Source organism: Alexandromys fortis, unplaced genomic scaffold, assembly GCF_014885135.2.
Source record: "Alexandromys fortis isolate MF-2015 unplaced genomic scaffold, M_Fortis_MF-2015_v1.1 scaffold_146, whole genome shotgun sequence".
NCBI classification, from domain to species: Eukaryota; Metazoa; Chordata; class Mammalia; order Rodentia; family Cricetidae; genus Alexandromys; species Alexandromys fortis.
In genome coordinates this window covers 2,512,562-2,528,748 of record NW_026068042.1, presented here as the reverse complement: position 1 = coordinate 2,528,748, position 16,187 = coordinate 2,512,562, and the positions used below count along the sequence as shown (strand labels likewise).

Genomic DNA, 16,187 nt, shown 5'->3' with positions numbered 1-16,187 from the left:
CGCAATAGCAACAATAAAGCAACCCAAAGACTTTAATTATCCTCTGATGGAGAGAGCCCACCTTCACAATTAAAGGGGTCCACGGAAGAACAAGTTTGTAAGGGCTTAAGCAGCATAGGCAACTTGCACAGGTATATTTAGAACTCTGTGCCCATCCAAAAGAAACCGTTCATTATAGTCAAGCTGTGCATATTTACCCTTAAAATTTAATACATACGGCCACACAGAAAATGGTTATCATAACTGTATAAATGAATAAGCCATAGCCTTTGATCTCAAGACAATGAAGCTATTTTCACACCATTGTTAATCTATATTAATGATTATGTAACCAATACACAGAAAGAGAAAGTAACTCGCCCAAGCTTTCACTGCTAGTCAATAGCACATTAGCACCGTGATCCAGGACATTCTGAACAGGAAGCTTACATCACTAACTACTGTGTTGCTCTACTTCCCACGCAGGTGGAGCATTCCCTCAAGATATTCAAGATATTCTCTCTCTCTCTCTCTCTCTCTCTCTCTCTCTCTCTCTGTGTGTGTGTGTGTGTGATGTGTGGGATATACACATATATACATGTATATCAGAATAGTAAAAAAATAGCTACTGTAATTAAAATGTCAGTTGAATCACAGCAGGTAAATAGAAAATTTGAATAGGTTCCAGCTTCAAGCTCACAGACAAATGATATTCGCCTCTCATAAAACTGTCAGTGAGAAAAACTAGTCTCTTCATAACAGAACAGCCATCTGACAGGGCAGGAAGGGATCAGGAGGATGGCTCAGTTGATAAAGCTTTGCTGTGTAAGCATGAGGACCTGATCCACTCCAGCACCCACGTAAAATGCCAGGTGCAACAGTGCACACTTGTAAACCCAGTGCCAGAGAGGTAGAGACACAAGCACCTCTGGGGCTTCTTGGCCAAGAAGCTCTAAGAGAGGGCTGAACCCCAGATTCAGCAAGAGATCTCCAAAGCTAGAGTGGAGAACAACTGGGGAAGACACGACCTCTGTCCATCCATGCATGTATGTCCTCAACATACATATGTAGCTATGTACACAAACACACAGTTAAAAGAAATAATCAATACACCAGGGAATTAATATTAAACAACTGAAGCATAAAATACTAGACACTACAAAGAATATTTCTGTTTTAGATGAAAAATGACTTAAAAGAAAAAATCATACAAGAGAAAAAACGCATTTTTAAACATATGAAAATCAAAACTATTTCTAGTGTGGGCAATTGAAATGGCAAAAGAACTTCAAAGCCAACCACGGATGGATAGACGACATCTACAGCATGAGAAAATCTAACATCTGCCACACTGGATACCACTCTCATTGCTTTGACAAAGTATCTGGCAAGAAACAATTTAAGAGAAGCAATTTAAGAGAGGTGGGGTTTTTGTTGATTCACAGTTTGGGGGGTTCAACTCACAAGGGTGGGAAATCGTGGTGACAGACAGCTTCATGGTGGCAAGGGTGTGCAGAAGTTGCTTGCTCACCTCTCCATGACCAAGAAGCAGAGAAAAGCCAGGCTCTAAGCTTCAACACCTCTTCCCACCCCAGGCCAAGATGAGATTCACCTCTTCTAACCGGGACCCCATTCCTAAGGTTCCATATCCTCCCACCACAGCACCACCAGCTGGGGACCAAGTGCTCAGTCACTTAAGCCACGGGATGGGGGCAGACATTACACCACAGCATCCACAAAGCACAGAGCACCCCTGTATACGAAGGAGTGCAATCTGGAGACCCAGTAGGAGCATGAGCAAAAGCAAAGATGGACTTTTACTGAAGACAAAATGTGTGTGGGTGAGAAGATGCTCAACACTCAATAGCGAGAACTGAAAGCCAAATGCTACAGTCCCTCCCAGACATAACAGACATTTATATCCTGTTCAGGGGCTGAGACGGATCAGAAGTCAAGAGTGTTTGTGGCTCCTGCAGAAGACCCAGGCTCAGTTCCCAGCACAAGTTGGGTGGCTCGCAGCTGCCTTTTCTTCAGATCCACGGGACCAACTACTTTCTTCTGCCTCAGCAGGCACCCACACTCATGTAGCATCCAATCACGCAAAAATAATATACACATAAGATAAATAACAAAGCGACCAATTTAACATCAAAAATTAGACAAAAAACAAACAAACCAGTCACTTTCATGTGTCTGGCGACATAAATATATATAGTAGGGCATTTTGAAGGGACAGTTTGACAATGTGCAGATAAATATAATTTACACAAGGGATTTGATCCAGAAAGGTCCATTGTAAAAGTTTCTTAGGCAACAATGTTGTTACATAAATAATAAAATGTTCTAAAATTCCATCCCTAGATTAACAGATTGGGAATCCATACAGCTAGTAAAAATAATCAAGCAAAATTTATACAGGCCAACCCTTTTTTTATTCCATTTAACATCAAGTTTTTCTTTAAACGTTTCATCTCCTTAAGCCCTGCACTTAGCTCCATTACACTTCCTGGTGCTCCTTTTCTCCTCAGACTGAACATTTTGTGTTTTCTTCTTGCTCAGCTTCCTCCTTTTCATTATAGATCTGCCTAAGAGTTGCCACTAATAACCACACGACACATTCAATACTAGGCTGTATTGAAATCTCCTCTGCCAACACTGTTTATCCAAAACTCTTCATTTTAAGCTCAGGGAGGTTTTTTTTTATTTATTAAAGATTTCTGTCTCTTCCCCACTGCTGCCTCCCCTTTCCCTCCCCCTCCCCCAATCAAGTCCCCCTCACTTGTCAGCCCAAAGAGCAATCAGGGTGGTCCTTGGACTTCCCACAGGGCAAAGGTTTTTTTTTTTTTTTTTTGACAGGGCAGAAAACAGTCACCTTCCTTACCACAAGAACAACCTCTAGGCCACTTTTATGCCTCTTACTGTGGTGCCTCTGCATTATCCCTCAGAAGTAAAGGACAGGCCTAATTCTGTGGTCAATGTATCACAGCGCTGCTTCTCAAAGAGAGTCATAGCCATCTCTGACTCTACCTACAGCTTCTGTTAATGCCTCTTGTAGTGGTATGAATGAAAATGGCCCCCATAGGTCATAGGTAGTGGCATTATTTGAAAGGATTGGGAGGTGTGGCCTTGTCAGAGGAACTGTGTCACTGGGAATGGGCTTTGAGGTTGCAAAAGCCCAAGCCAGGCCCTGTGTCTCTTTTACAGCTACCTATGGATCTGGATGTAAAACTCTCAGCTACTTCTCCAACACCACATCTGCCTGGTGGCTGCCATGCTTTCTACCATGCTGACAATGGACTAAACCTCTGAAACTATAAGCAAGACCCAATTAAATGCTTTTTTTAAAATAAAAGCTGCCTAGGTCATGATGCTTCTTCACAGCAAGAGAACATTGACCAAGCCTGAAGTTGGTATCGAGGAGCAGGGTACTGATGTGGCAAGCCTGATTATGCTGCTTATTGGCAGAATGTGGACTCTGGGACTTTGGATTAAGAAAACAGTTTAACATTTTAAGTAGGGCTACTAATAGACATCTGGAAGGCAGTGGTGCTGAGAGTAATGTAGATTAATTATGATATCAAAGCTCAAGAGGTTTGTATTAGTGAGTGGCTTAGAGGCTGTTCTTGGGGTGAAGAAGGTGGCTGAAAAACAAAAAGCAAAAACCAAAAAGCTCCCTGAGGTTAAATTGAAGAGTTTTGGATAAATAGTGTTGGCAGAGGAGATTTCAATACAGCCTAGTATTGACTGGGTCGCGTGGTTATTAGTGGCAACTCTTGTGCAGATCTATAATGAAAAGGAGGAAGTTGAGCAAGAAAAAAATACAAAATGTTCAGTCTGAGGAGAAAAGGAGCACCAGGAAGTGTAATGGAGCTAAGTGCAGGGCTTAAGGAGATAAAACGTTTAAAGAAATACTTGATGTTAAATGGAATAAAAGGAGAGTTGACCTCAAGGTAAGACCCCACCCAAGCTAGCCTCCACCTTCTGGAAAGGAATTTTTAAAAAGCTTAAGCAATTTATGAAATCATTGGCAATAGAAGGCTGGTGCAAATATAATGGAGAGAGGGTACCATGTCACAGCCCCAGCAAGCAGCAGAACTTGGCAGCTTCGGCCACGTGGTTCTGGCTTTAGAGTTAAGGACATAAAAAGGGGGTTATGAATCTCCCTCCATGGTTAAGGAAAGCCACTGAGGCCACGCATGTGTTAGGGGTGTCTCTGACCCGGGGTGGGGGGGCATAGTGTGAAGCTGTGAAAGGTAGAACCTACATTTCATTGGAGACCCTAAGATGTTGGAGATTCCAGAATCGTGGCACACCTGCCAAAGAGAACCACTAACAGAAAATGGAATCAACCCAAGAAAGAGAAGTGTGTCGCAGTCAATGAAGCTGAAAGCTGGAGAGTTGAAGGGCACTTTGGTGTCAGATATGGTAATGCACGGTTGGGTGTTTGCTCTGCTGGCCTTCGGCCTTGTTTCTGTCCAGTATTTCCTCACTATTCTCCCTTTCCTCCCTTTTAGAATGGTAATGTATATCCTGTATCATTGTATGTGATCTGCTTTTTGGTTTCGATTTTACAGTTGGTTAGAGTTAAGAGATTGCCATGAGTCTCAGAAGAGACTTTGGACTATGAAGCAGTGTTGAGACTGTGATAGACTATGAAGACTTTTGAAGTTGGTCTAAAAGCATTTTGCATCATGATATGGCTGCAAGTCTATGGGGGCTGGGAGTGAAATGGTGCTTTGAACAGAATGCCCCCACAGGCTCATAGGGAGTGGTGTTATTTGAAAGGATTAGGAGGTGTGGCCTTGTGGAGTGGGTGTGGCTTTGTTAGAGGAAGTATGTCACTGGGGGTGGGCTTTGAGTCAGCCCCAGTGGCCCTCTTTCTTCTAGCATCCTGTGGATCCAGATGTAGAAATCTCACCTACTTCTCCATCACCATGTCTGCCTTCATGCTGCCATGCTTCCCACCATGAAGATAAAAGACTAAACTTACTCTGAACGTAATAAAGCCCAAATTAAATGTCTTCCATTATAAGAGTTGCCTTAGTCATGTTATCTCTTAACAGTAATAGAATGCTGACCAAACACCACTTACAACATAAGTTGCAATTGGGATGTTAGTCTTTCACTTTTCTTAAATGTTCTGCATGATGCAAAATGCAGAAAGATTGATTTGACACACATTCCTGTTTCAAATATCCTGTAGCAATCACCGAAGAAACACAAGTGGCACATTCAGAACTCATGTGAGTGTGTGTGCCTGTGTGTGTGTGTGTGTGTGTGTTTGGTAACAGGAAACATCCATGCTTATTATTATTAGCTATGTATAAACATCATAAACCTTAACCATAAAAATTATTTAAATTATAAGTAGCATGAAGCACAGTCAACAGAGCTAGCTCAAAGACAGTCAGGGCAAAAAAAAAAAACCAACCTTCTGTCTTGAAAAACAAAAGCAAACAAATAAAATAGCATGAAGAAAAGAACACCAAATCTATATTATCTAATTCTATTAGTGCACACCCCATGAGCAAACAAACAAATTAAAGCACCATCAAGGTTTCATACTGTGGGCCTTTAGAGGGGTTTTATCATCACTAGAAGAACAGATTGAATGTCTCGCATCACCACATGAGAGCACCCATGCACACTGCTGCCGTCTTCCTTATCACTTAATGACAGTTGTTAGGTGTCTTCCAAGTCAAGAGCTAGTTAATTGGAATAACTAATTTTAATGGCTGCTTCTGTTTCCCACTGCTCCTGAATGGTTGCACCCATCTGCATGCACTGTCCTCTTGTTGTTTTCAGAGGTATTTCCACACACATGCATAGAAGTCACATGCTGAAAGGTAGACTTGTTCTTTGTACTCTCATCAGATCTCTGTTCAAAGCCCTGGCCCATTTTTCTATTGAGGGGTTCTTCTCTTTTCTTATTGATTGATAGGCCTATGAAAGGTGTTAGCTTTTCACTCTGCAAAATGAGAATATCACTTCCTGTCTGAGCGGTTACAAAGACTCAACATCTAACATGACAAGTAGTGGCACAGTAGGTACCAAAGTTCTTCCCTATTTCCCCCCCCCCCCATTCCTATAGCCATCATATATACATTGAAGTTACCTACATGTAAACACATACGAGCATGTTCAAGGACTTCTTTCATCCCAAGAGTTCTAAATCAAAGGACAAGGCTCGGATATCCTGTGGTCCTGAGAGCTGTATACTTCTTATTACTAGGCATCTTTTCACTGGTTTCTACCACACCTCAGTCACAGGAAGGATGAGAAGTAGGGGTGTTGTCCAATAGTATTCTCTGAGATTGAAACATTCCATCCTGTGGAACGCTCCTCAAACAGGAAGATAACAAAACTCAAAATAGCTTCAGGAAGTTCCTGAAACTGAGAAAATTCATTAGGCCCCTCTCTGCCAGAGAAGGACTCAAAGTTCAGAGTCCTCCTCACATGCAAGGAAGCTGGGTTTTAAAGAAGACTCTGAGACAAGCAAAGCTGCAAAGAAGATTTGAGATCACACCAGCTGCCTGAAAGAAGCAGAATCCAGCCAAGCTGCCTGGAAGAGGTTTAGACCAACTAGGGCACTTGGAAAGGATGCTTTGCAGCCTGTGAGCTACCTATAAACTGTGTTATGTGTTGCAGGTTCCCAGCTCTTGGGAGTTTTCACCATTGCTGGGGAGGGTTTGGTGATGTAGCTATCTTTGAATGATTTCTGGTCCTGTAAGTAACCCCAATAAAACTCATTGGTTCATTGTATTGGACGTTGGTTGTATTTCTACTTGGGTCTATCGCCAGATCACTATCTGGGGTGAGTGAACAAGTGTGTTATATCTCCCCAGGAAAAGTTTTGTCACACAAGAGGAATGAAGAGATGAACTTGAACACTCATTGTACACTGTCCTAGACACCCATCACATAGTACATCAACTTGAATGTACAGCGCTTCTCCTAGGTAAGATCACATCTTTATTCTTCACAGAGTCAGGACTTAACTATGTGACCATGTGTCATGATGTCCACCCTTCTACAGGGTGGGATGCTGCTGGAGGTCTCTCAAAGACACTCTCCAAGGGGAAGTGATGTGCTATATAAATTGGTTTGTTCCTGTTGGACAAAGAGAAGCCAAACACTTCGTTAAAAAAACAAACACCAGGTGGTGGTGGCTCATGCCTTTAATCCCAGCACTCGGGCAGCAGAGGCAGGAGGATCTCTGTGAGTTCCAGGCCAGCCTGGTCTATAAGAGCAAGTTCCAGGACAGGCTCCAAAGCTACAGAGAAACCCTATCTAGAAAAACCAAACCAAACAAGCAAACAAAAACCAGTGTATTCACCCAAACTATAGCTCTCCCTAACTACAAATAGATTCATCAAAAACCATACCAGCATTATGCTTAGTTGTTAAAACCATTAATAACAGGCAGCATGAGTAACTAAGCAGGCTTCCAGTCATACATAGGTATTTTTATGGTGGTAAAAACAACCAAGTTCTCACGGCAATGTGGAATGAATTGTCACAGCTGAGGCAAAAGTCACATGGAAGCACACACACTGTGAGTCCATTCATATTGACTCAAAAACGTGTGTTAGGGCGGCCACAGAAGTAAGAATGGCATCTGGCGGCTGCTCTGGGTTGCTGCACGGTTACGAATAGGGTACTTTTCTTTGTGTCTGTTATTTTTGGATTGAACGAGATGAAATTTCCAGTTTTTTAGGTCAAAACAGTCGAACACTTACAATTTCATATGGCTCAAACTCCCATTTCAATGGTAATATACCTTTAACCCCCTCTGATAAGGCAGAAAGAAGCATCCAGCACTGACCAGCTGATTCCAGCTTTCTGGAAACTGACCTAAATGCCCCTACTGAGTATGAGCCTGCTCTCTGTGCCTCTGTTTTCAGTGGAAACAGTGTAACTGTAACATCAGCCCCCAGCTTCCAGGCAGCCGCTTGGGATGAAGCTGTCCCCAGGCTTTCCTGTGGCATGTACCTGCAGCATCCTCTCACTTGTCCCCAGAACCTCAAAGTGTCTCTAGGTGGGGTTTGCAGCTCTTCCACACATGGCACCAAGATGATCATGTTTTAAAGACGCAACATTACAAAAATGATGTTTACATTTACAAACACTATCCCTGAAAAATACAAGTGCCAAGCTTTCATAAGCCTTGTGTGGCTCATAAAAGGCATCGTCGTTATAACTGAGCTAACTGTATCCACCAGTTCTGAAACTGATCATCCCTTTTTGTCATCTCCCTGTGGGAAAGGACCATCAATCCTGAGATTTCTGGGCAGAGTCATCTCACTTTACGATGGCCAATATTATTTTTAAACAATAGTCAATAGAGAAGCTGCATTTCCAGGGCAAGAAGACACTTACTCCTACATGCAGAGATGAAGGCAAGAGGGTGTTTGATGGAGAAGGCTCCTGAGTGTGGGTCTAACTGAACTCAGTGACTCCGAAGGCAACAGGAACAGATTGCTTCCATTAACACATTATCTGATATAGGCTAACTGGTGACACTTTGGGTCCCTAAGAAGCCAGGGGGCTGAGCTCTCCACCCCGTCGGATAACAAGATCCATCAGCTATGGGGGTTGGGGTCATTGAGCTTATAGTAAGGTGAAACCCTAGGTGGGCTAAAAGGAATCCCTCAAAATATACTTAAAGGACTGTATTCTTTGCCAGAAACTCCACAGTGAATAATTTATGATAAGAATACTGTGAGCTATTGGCGGCATTTCTCTTCACATATTGGATTCATTTTAATAAAGGACAACAGTGGCATTTTAGCTTTTCTGAGCACCTACAATGAGCTAAATACTGTCTCACTTAATACACACAAGCCTGTTGTTCATGAATATCGTTCCATATTCTTATTAAACAGATGGGGACACACAGTTTTAAGCTGGATAAATAATATTCCCAAAGACTCACTTATAAGCTTATAAGAGGAACACCAGGATAGAAACTCAGGCCATCTAAGGCCAAAGGCCACAGTCCTAACAAGTCTACTGTAATGCCATTCACAGACACTACATATATGTAATAAGGATTAATGAGAGCCAGGAGAGGACGGTTGCTTCTACTTAGGTGCTAAAAGCCCCTATTCTAATCAAATCCAGTGAGCCATTATCTACACTTCTCATACTAAGTAACCAAGGTTCAGAGATCCAAAGCAATTTGCTAATTAGTGACCGCAAAAATTCAAACATGAATCCACATAAACCCAAAGCCCACGGCCTTCCATTATACCACTTTGCTCTAATACATCATTTGGAACTTGCTGTAAAGGGCAACAGAACTACTACAGGTGTGCTATCGCAGAACAGATCAGTGCGGCAGTAGCTAGCCAATCGCCCCCCCCCCCCACTCAGTTAACAGAGAACTACCTTCTGTCCTAGAATCCACCTACAATGTCATGAGCCTCCATGGCAGCTATCCTGGTGGTCCTCTCTCAAAAGTATGTATGTCGGTATACTATGTGCTCCCCTAAGGAAACTCATGCTACCTCTACCCAGAGCTCCCTGGACAAGGCTTCCTGCCTGGCTTCATTGAATTTCTTAGTGGGGCCAGGGAGGGCAGCTTTTTCACACGGCCAAGAAGGTGAGGAGAAGCAGAGGAGACTTTGGAAAAGCAATACTCGTTTACAAAAACTTCCTAAAGCCTCGTCGATGGGAAGACTGGCTGCCCCAAATGCAGACCTCAGCATTTCTTTCACGTCAATCATAGGTTATGAAGTGCTGACCTGGACTATGTAACTCTGACACAGGGAGCCAGCAGACCACCCTTGGAAGTAGCTTAGTCCTGTGTTGATAGAGCACACGCAAATTTCTAGGGAAATGACCATCGGAAGCTAGGTCAGAAGGTATCAACCAAGCCCATGGACGGGTCACCTGGGGAACAAAGGGGAAAGGAAAGAGGGAGAAGATGTCACTTAAACCCTAGTGCTCTGTAGGCAAGGCAACGCCAGGCAAGCACAGAGATGTCCGAGCCCAGGACAAGACCACCTAAGAAAGGTACTCACATACTTCCCTGCTCTGGGTGACGCAGAGCAACCATAGTAGAGCCACACACTGCTATTCACAGGAGTGAACAAGACCCGTGTGACCAACGGAATGGTCCCTTAACACTACTTGGTAAACATCTGGGCAGGTGGCTCTTTGCTTCAAATCTTCAGAGCCGGGCTATGGAGACGGCACAGTCTATAGAGTGTTTGCCTTGCAATCTTGAAGTCCTGAGCTTGAGCTCTAAAACTCAGATTAAAAAATAACAACAACAAAAAGCTGGGCATAGTTGCATATGACTGTGCGCTTACCAATGAGAAGATGGAGGCAGGTGGATATCTGGGACTCACCGGCTAGCTAGCCTACACTGCTTGGAAAGTTCCAGGCTAGTAAGACAAACAGTCAAAAAAAAAAAAAAAAGTGAACAGTGCATGAGGAACAAATAAGGTTGACTGCCGGCCTACACACACACACACACACACACACACACACACACACACACACATGCCTGCCTGCCTACCTACCTACTAACTGGGCCTCCTTACGTTCTAGGCTCATTTCCTATCAGGAAACGTCTCATCTTGTCGGTGAAGCTACAGTCTGTAGCCACACCTGGCGAGCTGTTCCCAGTATGAACTGTGCCTGCAGGCTGCCAGGCCTTTACTCTGCAGGAATGTCCTTGAGCCCAGCCTGCCTTGTACACCTGGCACTGGAGGCTGAGGTGAGCAGTCAACTCTGGGCAACATTCCCTGGCACCTATCCCCACCTCCTCCTCACTCCCTGGGCTAATTATCCCTCCTTTGCCATAAACTGAGCATTTTGCACAAGCTACCATGACGGAGTCAGGCTGGCGTCCTACAAATGTCATATGTGACGTGAATGCCTGTGTACGGAAGCATTTGTGGGCGTGCGGGTGCCAACAGAGACACGAAGAAGGTATTACATCCCCTGGAGTTAGACTAGAAGGTACTTGTGAGATGCCCAATGAGGGTCTTGGCCACTGAATTTTGGTCCTCTATAAAAGCAGTAAGTGCTCCTAACCCCCGAGCCATCTCTCCAGCCCCCATACGTGGTAGCCTTCCCCACTACCTCCCAAACTGCCTTTCCCCCAATGGGTGGAAACCCCCATATCGGCAACAATAGTAAAAGTCACGGGAATACTGGAATACTGGTACTAATAAACCTAGAGCTCAGGGCTGGTGACCAGGAGCTCGGAGCTAATAGGCGAGGTCCAGCTCTTGCTGGCATCTGTAGAAACACTTGCTGATTCTCTCCTGGAGTCTTGGGTGACAGCTTATTCCTATCTCTGGATGGGACGAATAGGGCCCCTGAGGCACACAAGCGTCAGAGCGCTGACTGTACCCTCGAAACTGGACGTGGCCCTCTTAAGTTCCCCAAACATGGAGTTCCTGTAAACACTGTCCTCTGTTAAGCTAAAGGTGACAAGCTACCCCAGTAGCATCGCTGTTTACAGCTGTTCTTTTGTGGTTGTTTGCTTGTTATGTTTGGAAGCAGGGCTGCCCCAAAGGCACTGAGTCTGATTGTCAACAGACCTTCTTCTCTGTGACTTGAGTGTACAAACCCTGGGCACCATCCCTGACTTCCTCCCAAAGGGCTTTCCTTCAAGAGTCACCAAAGCACGGTTCACAGGCTCATGGGTTCAGAACATATTTCATTAGCCCTCTCTTAAAGTCTACAGGGAGAAGATCTGTGGATCAGCTGAGATGACATGCCTGCTTCCAAACAGGGAAACACGATCAGAGGGTGGGTACATTTCCAGGAGAGGGAGGGTCTCTGGAGCAGTGGTTCTCAACCTGTGGGTCACAACCCCTTTGGGGCTTGAATGACCCTCTTACAGGGATTGCACCTCAGATATCCTGCACATCAGACATTCACAATAGTAGCAAAATTACAGTTATGAAGTTGCAATGGAATACTTTCATGGTTGGGGGTCACCACAACATTAGGAAGGTTGGGAGCCGCTGCTCTAGAGCTCTCTCTGGTTTAAAACTTGCCTCTCATCCTGGGAGACAGGGCAGACATGTCAAGTTCAAGCAGGCAATGAACTATACCATCCACGCTTGTCAGTGTGGCGGGAAGACCAGATTCAGCTTGCCTGGAGGGGCTTCCCAAGTCTTCCAGGGCTGTGGAGACACCCATCTCCTCCTCACCACAGTGCTGCAGAAAGGCAGAAGACTTCCTTCCCAAAGCTAGCCTCTGTCAGGCGCCAGGGGTGCCAGGAGCTTATCTGAGTGAACAAGGGGTCATCTGTGTCCCTGCTCCTCCTAGGCTCTCCCGGAAGCTGTCATCTGTCTGAACTGCCACCCCCAGCTTGTCCTCAGGGCCAGTCTGGTCTCTGTGTGTAATATTTGTAATTTCATAGGAAACTCAAGACTCATGCCAAAACACGACCGACGTCTGTTCACGTCCTGCAGTGGGAGGTGATTGCAGATCCCCCACTGAGGACACAGGAGGGGGCTCTGAAGAAAGACTGAAAAGTGATTCTATTTTTTTTTTTACATAACAATCCTAGAAGAAGCCAGACACATATAAACAACCTCTACCAAGTTTTCTAATTCACTACACGAGCCATTGTGTATTTGTAAACATTTCATAAGTGTTTGGAAGAATGTTTGAAGGGAACATACAAATACGTACATGTGTCTAGACCCTTTTAAGACAAATATTCCCGGAAGAAATTCAAGCAGACAGCCTGCGAGCCCACTTCACTTCACTCCTGCATTTTCGTTATATACAGACAGTCCCCCAACAAATGTTAGCGTCTACCATGCACTAAACACTAGTCTATCATTTTTAGCATGTAATAATTGGATAGGGTTTTTAGCCTATCTGCCACCTGGAAACTGCCCAGAAACCACTCCTTGGAATGTTTACTCCAAAGGTAGAGAGACAGAGTGAAAGAAGAGGAAAGGGCGTTTTTTTTTTTTTTTTTGGTTTTTTTTTTTTTTTTCAGTTGCATCAAGATCCAACTGAAGTTCCCGCTCCTTGTTCCTAGTGAATAACACCAGTGTTCAGTAGGAAGGCTGCACGGGGTGGGGGAGTAGGGGTGGCCCGCATCTGGGAAGCTCTCGGCCTTTTCTGATGGTTTGAATGGATCCTCAGGGTGAATTTAATCCCTAGTTTAAACACATATGTGGGCGTACACATACATTCACACACATTACTTTCCATGCATGTACCTTGAGGTTCACAAGTAGTCATTGATATTACACACCTGCCATGGTTGGGGGCAGAAATCCTGGGGGGGGGCGTCCTGTTTGTCTTGATGGGACACCGCCGCCCCCCCACACACACACCAAGATACCAGCAAATCCAAAGAGTCCGTGCAACTTTAATATTTAAAATGTGTCAGCCAGCGAGGGGTAGGAGAGAGAAAACCTGGCCTGCTACTAGAGGGACAAGTCAGATGTGTCAGCCTTGATGACAGGTGCTTAAGGCTGGCTCCTAGGTGGCTTTAAACAAGACAGACTAGAGAGAGGAGAAGGCTCCCGATGGTGGGCCTTAGGACCAGTGAGAGGCAGTCCGGGGTCCCCGAGGAAGAACAAGCATCGCTGAAGGAATTGCGCTAGGCTCCCTCCATTTTCGGAAATGACTATTCCCAGGTGCAACCTGGACATTTCAGTGCTGTCCCTGAAGGGCTTCTGCCTCTCAGGAGAAGAACACCCACACGTAAAAGGAGCCCCTAGTGTTCCCAGCCCCGCAGGCAGCTGCAGTTCCTGACCTGCCCAACCCTCCATGGCAACAGTTTTCCAGTCAGAGAAGTAACGCAGACACCTCTTGGGAGGATGCTCCGTGGGGCTGTCAGCTCAGGAGCCAGGGACATCCAAGGAGACCTACGCTGACCCTGGCTGCCCAGGCACAGCATGGGGTGGCGGGAGATGGGGCCAAGAGCAAAAACAACCAGCCATTATCAGCTTCAAAAGATCACGGAGAGAGAAACTTCCCTATGGCACCGACTGGGCTCCATGTCCTGGTTTAAGGGGCAGCCTAAATCCTAGGGACAGGTGTGCAGAGCTGGCAAAGGCTCAGACTTGGGGTATCCGAGTTAGGGGGGCGCCTGACGCGCTTCCAGACTAGAGGCTACTATGGAAGCAGATCTCAGTCCCAGTCAGGCATGCTAGGATCACTGTGCACCAAGGGTCCCAAGAAAAGGAGAGGGTTGCCTTTGATCCCACAGGGAACAGCCCAGGCACCAACCAAGGAGAGACCCTCGAACCCAGGCCCCTGCGGGACGCAGCAGCTCAAACAAAGTTGGGGATCCCAGAGGCTGGGTCTTTGGATCCCCCCCGCGGCGCACCACTACTTACACGAAGACCCCAAAGAGCAGGGCTCGCACCCCGATCTCGATGGCCAGCTCTCGCATGGTGCAGCCGGAGTAGCTCCCGCAGCGGCAGCTGGCGCTGTCCGTGGCTCCCACGGCTCGGCCGGAGCGGCTCGCCAGAGCCTGGGCTATGAGGGAGGCACGCTGCAGGCCGCGGGAGGGGGCGGGAGGCGGGCGCGGGGTGGGGGCGGCGGGAAGGGCTCAGCCCCAATCTCACGCTCTCGGCTCCCGGACACCCAAACAACACACCGACTGCTTCGGATCCCACTCGCGATTGCGCCGATCGGGGGCGCTTCGGGGACTCCTGCTCCCTTGAGCCCGGTGCAGTTTCCGTGCCTTGGACTCGCGCCCCGCACCAGCGACCCGGGTAGGGAAGCCTGGGGAAGCCCCCGCTGTCGTAGCCGCGGCCTCCCCAAGCGCGCTGCGTGGCTTCCCAGATACTGGGCGGCCCCTGGGCTCTGTGCCCGGCTGCACGCTCTGCCGGCGGCCGCTGCGCGCCTCCTCTCCAACCCGCGACTCCTGCTCTCTTGCTCTCTGCTCCTTCCACACACACCCGCACGTGGGCTTGAAGTGGATGGGCGCCTTGGGGATTCTCTCACTCAGGGCAGCCCTGGCATCCTCTGGCCCTGCCTGGGAGCACTTATTCCTTCCCGGTTTCTGCCTCCCTAAGCCTTGCCAAGCTCAAATTCTTTCCTTTCCCACCCCTGACTCTAGGAAGTTCCCACGAGATTGCTCCCAAGCTTCGCTTTCTCTCAGAAGGTGCCAGAGAGGCGTACAAAAACCTTGGCACAGACTGAGAGCAAAAAGTGAGCCCCGGCCCCTTCCACCTCGTGCCACCAGTAATGGTAGTATCTGGGACTCCATCTCTCCCCCACCCTCAGTGGCTTTGGACGACAGCAGCGGCCCCGATGCATCCCCGGCTGCACATTGCAGGCCATCATTAGGCAGTTAGGCAGCAGGTAGAAGAAGAAACCTTGGCCCCATGGCTCAGTCAAAAATTCAAGTATAAATATCGGTGGCCTGGGGGTGGCGACCACAAGCCTGAACCCAGCTAGATCTTGGCTTTGCTTTCCCATCGCCTGTTAGAATTATTGTTCATAATTGCTGGGCTGTCTCTGGGGAGCTCGGACTTTTCCTGGATTTTAGGAACGACCGCTCCAGGATTCTGTGAGCAGGGATGAATTGGAAGTTGGCTTCTGGTCCTGGGGATCTGACGTGGATCAAAATAGGAGTGGGTAGAAAGCAGGTCTTGGGCGGGAAGCTTGGGCATCAGCAAAGGGTAAGCAGACCCCTGTACTCAAGGACACATGCCAGATCTTAGACGGCTGATCCAAGGCACCTCAGGGAGGAGCCCGGGGTTTTTGGAAGGAACACCACACCATCCCAGCAACTGAAGACACGGGAGCAGTGTTCGCTTTCTCCATGGTGTACGCCGGCATGCCATGGGTGCTTGGTGAGCATTGCGGAGTGAAGAAATCCATGCTTGGCTGTATATATAGTCAGGCACATGGGACATCACAAGCAGGGAGATGAGGACGGCTATGGAAGGGAAGGATGTCTCTGTCTTCCCCTTGACTTGGGCCTAGCAGTTATGAAAAGAGCCGTCTTCCCACAGCTTGATGAAATGGTCCAAGAGGTCCATGGTGAGCTCTGGCGGCCTACAGTTGAGGCTACCAGGTAGCCATGTTCTGGGTGGGTGCTAACAAGGATGCTAACGTTGAGGCAACAGTTAACTGTAAGCACCAACAAAGCCGCTGTGCAAAGTAGGGTGCTGGATACTAGGATTAATAGCTCACCTCTTCCCTGGAGTAGAGGGTGTCTGCCAGTCACACAGAGAAGTGAGACAGGGGTAGGTGGGTGG

The 16,187-nt window shown here is 46.9% G+C and overlaps 1 protein-coding gene across 2 annotated transcripts in view; it reads right to left on the bottom strand.

Moving 5' to 3' along the window:
• Plpp4 (phospholipid phosphatase 4) overlaps positions 1–14,706 on the bottom strand; it is a 120,315-nt gene extending 105,609 nt beyond the window's left edge. For both annotated transcript variants that reach the window (XM_050166030.1, XM_050166031.1), the window contains exon 1: positions 14,313–14,706. In XM_050166030.1, the coding sequence (XP_050021987.1) occupies positions 14,313–14,368 (56 nt within the window). In that variant the 5' untranslated portion in view covers positions 14,369–14,706. The remainder of the gene's footprint in view (positions 1–14,312) is intronic.
• Between the last annotated feature and the right edge of the window lie 1,481 nt (positions 14,707–16,187).